This window comes from Zonotrichia leucophrys, chromosome 6, assembly GCF_028769735.1.
Source record: "Zonotrichia leucophrys gambelii isolate GWCS_2022_RI chromosome 6, RI_Zleu_2.0, whole genome shotgun sequence".
Taxonomy (NCBI): Eukaryota; Metazoa; Chordata; class Aves; order Passeriformes; family Passerellidae; genus Zonotrichia; species Zonotrichia leucophrys.
The window spans coordinates 18,302,333-18,310,330 of NC_088176.1; the positions used below are offsets into that span (position 1 = coordinate 18,302,333).

The following is a 7,998-nucleotide window of genomic DNA, read 5'->3' on the forward strand; positions in this document are numbered from 1 at the left end:
GGAAGCCCAAAACATTGAGTGAATTGTCTGTGGGATCTGGAGCAGAGAAGAGGCTGAACCTAACTCTGTTCATCTTCTTGCTGACCTGCTTGACATTTCCCCTTGAGACAAACAAGGTTTTCCGTGCCAAATGATTAAAACAAGGAGGAGAGTGGATTCTCTGTGGTGCAGTTGTAAATGAAGTTGTCTTCTGGGGCTGCAGTGTTAAGCATAGATCCTCTTTTAAGGGAAGGATGAGTTCTCTCAGCCTTGGTGATGGCTGGGAGGCTGAGTACCTCGAGACACGGTGACTGTGTCAGTTTGCTGCTTTCCCTCTGTACCTTCTCCCTTGGGCTCTGTTGTGCTGGAAGTGCTCAAAGCCCAGTTCTAGACACTCTGACTTAGGTCAAACAGCTTCCTTTACTGGCTTGTGGGGGAACAGCAGCAGTTAATGTGCCTCCCCTGCCTGAGCTCTGTGAAGCAATGAGAGGAACATCCAGCACCTCCTTTCCCTGTTTGTCTCGCTCCTGCATCTGTCAGGGCAGGTGCCAAAGTAAACTGGTCAAGTCATGGAGTGCTTTGGCTAAAACAGGGACTCAGAGCCCAGCCAAAGAGGCAATTCTGCCCTGGGAAGATTTTGACAATTAGAAGGATCCTGTGTTTTGAGGAGAGGCCTGGAGCTGGTGGAACTGGGCTCTGTGATTCCCCCATGAATCAGAGGGGTGGTGAGATGGTGGCTCCATGTCACCAGGGCTCTGAATAGGGGCAACTCCATAGTTTTATTGCAACTTGCACACATTGAAAACATTTCTTCAGTGGCTTTAGACATGATCTGCTGGATGTCTATTGCTTTACCTTGTGTTTCAAAATTACCTCAATGTATTGCTTAATTACTAAACATTATGGTGGGGCTCAAAATTGGGTTACAGCACAAAAATAAATCTGACCTGACTTCAAAATGGTTCATGTCAATCTGTTTTAGAGAAGTTAATCAGGGAAACTGATATTCCTGCTGGCTCTGACAACTTGCTGACTCCAGTTTTAGCTAAACTCAGGGGAGTGAGTCATTAGGAGGACCCTACACCTAATGCTCATGCAGCTCCTGGGAAATCAAAGGAAATTTAATATTTTCCCTAAAACTACTACCTGAGTGACATGGCCTTTTTCAGTGAGAAGATGGTTTGCTACTTATTAGGGGTGCTGGAGCAGCAGTCTGGCCACCACTTGTGCTGGGTGATACTGTCTTCCCTCTGTGCAAAGGATTCAAGATTGACTTCCTGATCCTTTTACATTATGCAAAAAGCACACTGCAGTTTATCAGCAGTCCTTAACAGAGATCCACTGGAAGCACTGGCTGTGAAAAAGCACTGAAGCCATGGAGAAGTGTAAAGAACATGGGTCAGTGCTTGAGACCATCTGCAATAAATAAAATGTGAAAACAGAATTTTGAGTATGGGGAAGAAGGTTAAAGTAACCCAGGCTTGCTGTGTGTTTTAGATTGGTCATATGACTTGTGTGTTCTACAGTTTCATGTATATACCTGTCATAAAGCAAATCAATTCCAATCAGTTTCACCCTTAAATAAACCACAGCTTGACCCAAGGAAGCATGCACACAACATTAGTTTCTAACAGAAACTTTCAGGCTTTGAAAAGGTGCTAATGCAAACTTTCCTGCATACCAGCAGAAGAGTTAACTAAGAGCAAAGTGAAGGAGCAAAATTCCCATGAATTGAATTTATCTGAGGTTTTAAAATTGGCACAGAGCAGAATGTGAACTGAAAATCTATGGCTTCCTTGGTATGCATAATGTAAATGAGATATGTGCTTTTCTTGTTTAAGTTGGATTTTCATTTTAAGATTAGGGCAAAAATCTTATTGGACACAAAACATGAATGGGTACAAGGCTATTAAGATTCAGGTGATAAGCATTGTTTGATAGGAAAACTTGCATCAGATTTATATCCGTTTTCTGGTGTTTGATTTAAAAACTTTGGTAGGCTAAGCACTAGATTTCATTTCTAGGACAAGAACACCTTTCCAATATTTAAAAGATTTGCCTTAAAAAGAAGTACTGGACGAGGAGGGCCAGCTGTCCAAAACTCCCTCTCCTTCTTGCAGGAAAGCTGTGCACTTTCAGGAGATGAAAGGGAAACTGGGGGTAAGAGAGCACAGAACCTGTCCTGCTCTACCTGGGATTTGCCCCTCAAGGTTCTGCAGAGCCTCCTAAACCTTTAACCTGACAGGATAGTGGAGGAAACTTTCCTGTGAGTATTTTCTTTCCACTCTGTGAATCTAGTGGTGCTATGATCTAAAAGTTTTGAGGCTGAGGCATGTATTCTTTGTATGGGACTGTAGCTGTGAATGCTGAAGTAGAGAAATACCAAGGCAAAACATAACTTGGCAAAAGTGGGAAGTTCAAAGCAGAGTTTTGTATGCTCTGTTTCTGTTTTTCCAGATTTGAGGGTTTCATTGTGTTGCCATTGCTAGACTCCTTGCTACAGACGGGAGCCCTGCTGTGCTTCTGGTGCCCAGAACTAAATGCAATAGGTAAAATCATCTGTTTCCATGTTGAAACTTGGAGCAGACAAGAAGAGAGCAGAGTGCTCTGTGAGGTGTTTTGGGTCAGGCAGGAAATTAATCTTTCCTATTTTGTCATAGCAAACAGGGTAGATCCACATTTAAGAGGACTTGGCAGATGGTGGAGAAAGGTGCTTGGATGGATTTAAAATGTGATTGAATAGCTCTGGATTGTGTAGGAGTGCTGCTTCCTACTCCTGTTTTTTCTGAAATTTTGGTGCATATGTCTAGTTAGCCTTAAAAAAGGAAAGTAAATCTTTGGTCACAATTTACTTATGACTTGGTATTCTCTGTAGACTTGCCTTACAACTGCACCTGGAAGTCTGTTGCAGGAAGAAAGATGTCTAAAGAATGGTTTGGGTTGGAAGGAACCTTTAGAGGTCATCTAGTCCAGTGTCGGATCTCAGGATCTCAGTCCTGAGATGCCGGGCCACCGAGACCACCCTTGGGGGGCTCGGGAGTCCTGGAATGTTGCCAGAAGTGTCTGGTGGCTGGACTTTGACCCTACACGGGAGACGACACCTGTATGAGGATAGGAGGACTTCACCGGGGTGAATGGTGAAGGGATTAGTTAATTAGAGGGTGAAACACAGGGTTTAGGATTTATGTACAGGGGGGTTTAGAGAAGTAAGATGGAGGAATTGGGGCGTGTCCTGTCCTTCTTCTGTTTCTTCTTCTCCTCCATCTTCTTTGGTGATGGTGGCACTTTTGGATTGGTTATTACTAAAAGTGCACCGGGCAATAAGAATAAATGGTATTGGGGAAAAATGATAAATATTGTACACGTAACAATGGGTATAAAGAGGAGGGCAGCACAGTGTGCTCATGGCTGACTGCTGAGCAGACCTCTGTCGGGCTGAAAGAAAATCTTTTAGATAAACAATTAATAAACATAAAGACCGAAAGAAGAACTGAAGCCTCTTCTAGTCCTTCGATACGCGGGCTGTCCCAAGGCCACTCCGGGCCTTTCCAGGCCCTTCAAACAGCCGAAAAACCGACAGTCCAGCCCTCCTGCCAAGAGAAGGGACACCCTCCACTAAACCAGGTTTCTCAAAGCCTTGTCCAACCTGGCATAAAACACTTCCAAAGATGGTGCATCTGCAAGTTCTCTGAGCAACCTGTTCCAGTGTCTCACTGGCCTCATATTAAAGAATTTCTCCCTTGTGTCTAATTTGAATGTAGCCTCTTTTATTTTAAAACCTTTACGCCTTGACTTATCACTGCCTTCCCTGGTAAAACATTTCTCTCTATCCACACTGCTCCCCTTTCTGTGTCACCTCCTTTGGTGAAAATTAGAAAGAGCAACCCTACAGTTTCAATGCAGCAGAGTAGAGTTGTTTCTCAGAAATTATTTTCAAGTCCTCTAGCCTCAACCCTGAAGTGCTGTAGTCTGTGCTAGGCAGGGTGTCATTAGAAGAGGCCTTCAATTATACTTTATGGGTAGCTGGTAGATCTTGCAGTCCATAGGTTGGTCTCCAGGAAGCCATAGAGGACAAAAGTTAATCATGTAAGACATTATAGAAAACAGAGCATTCAGAAAGATTTTCAAATAGCTTTTCATTTTTTTCCCCTGGTTTTTGGAATTTTAATTCTTTTGGTTTTCATTCTTAATGAAGAAAAGAAGTCACATGAATTTCTGATGCTTTATATTTTATTTTAGCTTTAAGATACAGGTGTGCACAGATTATGGAATATGCCCCTTGGCACTGGAACATGACAAGAGAAGAACACAGATTAGCAGCTACCAAGGATGCTTTAAAATGTCACCTTTAATGTCTGACCTCAAGGAAGGAACAGGTTAGTTCTTTGTTCATGGTGAAGCATAAGGCAGAGAAACTAAGGGAGATTTTTGTGAGTAGATACTCAGTTTCATTATATGTTGGGTTTTAGGAGTAGATTTCACTTAACAGTTGCGTTTTTAGTGGTTTTGAATTTGTGAGAGAACCATCAGAACAATAAAAGGAAATATTCCCCCAATCCATCATTCTTCTGTTACCCCACCCATGAATGGACTGGGCATTCTTTTGAGTGATCATCTTTCTCCACTACTTTATAAGAGCAAGTGTCCTTGCTGAAAATGCGTTCACATTTCTCTTCATCATAGCCGACTGGTGTCATATAGCTGTGGTTGGGAAAAGAAAAAGAGGCGATGAGACCAAGAAATAAGCAGCTTGCACTTCAGGTGGTATCTGCACCTTTGATATGAAGAGTCTGTACTGAGGAGACTCAGTTTTGGGAGCAGAAAATGGAACTTGCCCAAACGTCCTAGCTCAAATGTTTGTTACTTGTCCTGCTGTGTAATCAGGATGAAAGGAAAGTTTTAATTTTTCTGGTCAACACCCAAGGGATGTTTGTTGTGCTCATTTGCTATTCCAATATCACTGCTTCTTCTCTTCATCCACGGTATGGAACAAATATTGCATGAGTGGTTGGGTATCACTATGGAAAACATTACAGCCAAGGTACCTTGAGCTGCTTCTCAGAGGAAAGTGAGGCAATGTGTGGCTTTGGGAAGCTCTGGACTAGGATCAATAGAAATTTCTTAGAATGTTCTCTCATGAATCAGTAACTTGCCTGATGTTTTAGCCCTGAGAAGAATTAAATTCTCCATTTATTTTAAATAAAGAATTATTTGTTAAATACAACCTCTAATTTTCAGAGGAATTTCTTGCATGTTCAGTGAGAATGGTGTTGGATTTATGCATAACTTTGTCATAGGAAATGGGTGGGAGAAGGATTATTGTTATTTCTCAGGAACTCCTGTGCAAAGGGAAGTGGTTTGTGCTGTGTCATGGCAGCAGAGGGAAAACCCCACTGCTGCTCTGAACTCACCTGGTGCAGCAGCCAATTCCAGTCTTGGAACAGGAGCAGTCGTTGCAGTCCTCGGTCCTCCATCTGGAATCAAATTCATGGACCTTTCCTTCCCCATCAAGGCAGCCTGAAAATGCAGAGTATGAGCAGCCTTCAGTGTCAGACCATTGCACTGACTGCTGGATCTACAAAATGGGTGGGATCTTTGCTGGCTTTGTGCATTAACACCCCATATGCCAAACACAGAGGTTCCCCAACAGAGCAGGGTGTGCTACCCTAATGCATGCAGAAGAGAGACCTGTGTCCTTCTGTCTCCTGAGGTTCTTAACAGCATGGGGTTTCCTGGTGCAGTTCATCTTCAAGTATGGAATTTGAAGAACTCAGCAGAAAGACAACTAGACACAGACCTGGTCAGAATTAAAAAAGGCTTTGACTTTCCTATTAACATCATCTCTTGTTGTCTCCTCCTTTAAAGCAAGACTACATCTGGTCAAAAAACTTTTCCCAGTCCTCAGCTGCAAGAAGAATGCAAATTTTGGATGTAAAGTTCCTATTCAGCAGTCACAGAATAGACCATAGGCCTCCTGAATAACTGATCTGGGAAGCAGAATTTTGAGAACAGAACAAGAAAGAGTGCTGGGGCTTCTGGGTTGTGTCTTCACCTAGAAATGTTCTTTTCTTTGGCAATGTTAACTCATTTCTTCAAGTAATAGCAACAGCTTTCCCAGGTAAAACTGTATTTTAGACCACTTAGGGGGTTTTTGCATATTGGTACACATCAACTCCTGTTGTGTCAAAAAAAATTGCATGCTTCTCTTTTGGGAATTTTTTTTTCCTGCAGCTCCACTCATCTGTAGAGTGACAGACTAGCTGTGTTCAGGAAGGGCAGATGCAGACTCAAGGGATGCAGCCATTCTGCTTTTAGGAATTTGTTTTGGGATACAGAAACAAGACATTAGTAAATTGTGTGGTGCTGAATACTTGTAAATCTGTTTCCTGTTTTACACTGGCTACACACACTTCTCCTTTCTCTGATTTCTAGATGTGATTCCATGGTAAAAATATGACTTACTACTTCATGCAGATGAGTAAACTAAAACTGTGTACTTCCCTGGGAAAAGATCATTAGTAATTTGGTCTGTGTGACGCTCTCCAGATAACTTGTTCTTTTAATAACATATTATATTATATTGCTCACCATACCCCATTTCCCTTCCATTTCCCTTTGATTCCTCTCCACTGTTTCCACTTATTTCTAAATTGTGATGAATTGCACAGAAAGGACAAATCAAGCAGTGATTCTGATGATGTCTGTCAGGTTGAGGGCAGTTCTTACCTACAACCACACCATTAGACATCCCTGGCTTGAATGGCATGTAGAAACAAGAAGCATCAGACAGTGGCATGCTGATGGCAAGAGCAAGAAGGCAGGCCACGATGGTGTTCTGAACAAGAAAACAGAATTCATATCAATCCTTCAGTAGCTATTAAGATGTCTTGATGATAAATAACAAGAAATACGTTGTGGTTTCAAATTAAAATCCAATTGTCTTTTGCAGTTTAGACACTTTAACACATTTATCAGGAATACGGAACCTTTTGAAGAAGCAGAGGCAATGCATCAGATGGGAGCAGAGAAAATGTCTGTCTTTCCAAGTTGTCTTTCCAATTAAGCATTGACTGCTAGACCCAGCTACTGTTTGTGAAAAATGTGTGTTTTATTCCTTTGCATTACCCATTAAATTTTCTAGTCCTTTTTTTATCTATAGGCTCAGTCATCAACTGTTTTTTCCACTAATATCACAGTTGCAAAAACTTCTTTATTGCAGTCTGTAGAACTACAGAATGTTTCATCCTAATATTGAAAGATTAGGAACAAGTGAAATAACTTTAGCTGAAGTTGAACACTCAGGTCTTGGCCCTGTACCTTACTTGCAAGTGTCACTTACAACCTAGGTAATTCTATATTCTGTGACCTTTGTAAGTGAGTTGTTTTTTTTTTTTTTGAAAAATCAGCTGGAGTTTCAATATTAGTTTGAAATGTTTGAAGGGCAAGAGAAGAAATGTTTATTCCGGGTAGACCAGGAATAAACAATCACATACACATGCTGTAACTGTGTTGTTTCAGACAGAATAGAACTGGTGACTTATAAAAAGAAGTCACTACTGAGAGATGAGAGGAGGAAAATTTAGTGTTTCATTTTGCAGAAGAGAGGTTAAAACCCACAAACCTGCATCAGAGTGACAAAGGAGTAAAAATCAATATACCTTTTTTTTGAGTTCAGGGAAGTGCTCAGATGTAATCCTGATTTTTCACCCTAAGTTCTTACCTGCCTTTGCCTCTCTTTGACTCTTGCTCTCATAACACAGAATTTATACATTCTCCAAGTTTCATAATGTGCTAAGTACTGAGATAAATCCAACAGAAACTCCTTTAAAATCCATAGCAATATACCATGGTCATTTACAGTACAAGATGTAAGGACTCACCATTCTTGCAGAATTATGAGACTTCCAGAGGGGAGATGGAAAGCTCATCTTCTCAGAGACCTTATATAGAGAGGGAATTTGTGATAACAGCCCTTGAGCAAACTGACCATGCATGTCCAGCACCAATGAAGGTTCTGCA

General features: G+C 41.5%; 1 protein-coding gene across 1 annotated transcript; it reads right to left on the bottom strand.

Annotated features, from left to right (window-relative positions):
• Positions 1-4,194: 4,194 nt before the first annotated feature.
• On the bottom strand, positions 4,195-7,998 carry LOC135449480 (beta-microseminoprotein-like). Its single transcript, XM_064716531.1, has 4 exons — positions 7,860-7,998; positions 6,706-6,814; positions 5,391-5,496; positions 4,195-4,680 (listed from the first exon to the last, which is right to left on the bottom strand). The coding sequence occupies exons 1-4, from the start codon at positions 7,971-7,973 to the stop codon at positions 4,551-4,553; spliced, it is 459 nt and encodes a 152-aa protein (XP_064572601.1). The 5' UTR covers positions 7,974-7,998; the 3' UTR covers positions 4,195-4,550.

Coding starts and splice junctions, on each gene's coding strand:
- LOC135449480 (XM_064716531.1), bottom strand. CDS start 7,973: ATGCATGGTCAGTTTGCTCAAGGGCTGTTATCACAAATTCCCTCTCTA. Junction 6,815..7,859: donor CTCATAATTCTGCAAGAATG/GTGAGTCCTTAC, acceptor TTTCTTGTTCAG/AACACCATCGTGGCCTGCCT. Junction 4,681..5,390: donor GGAATTGGCTGCTGCACCAG/GTGAGTTCAGAG, acceptor TCCCAACCACAG/CTATATGACACCAGTCGGCT.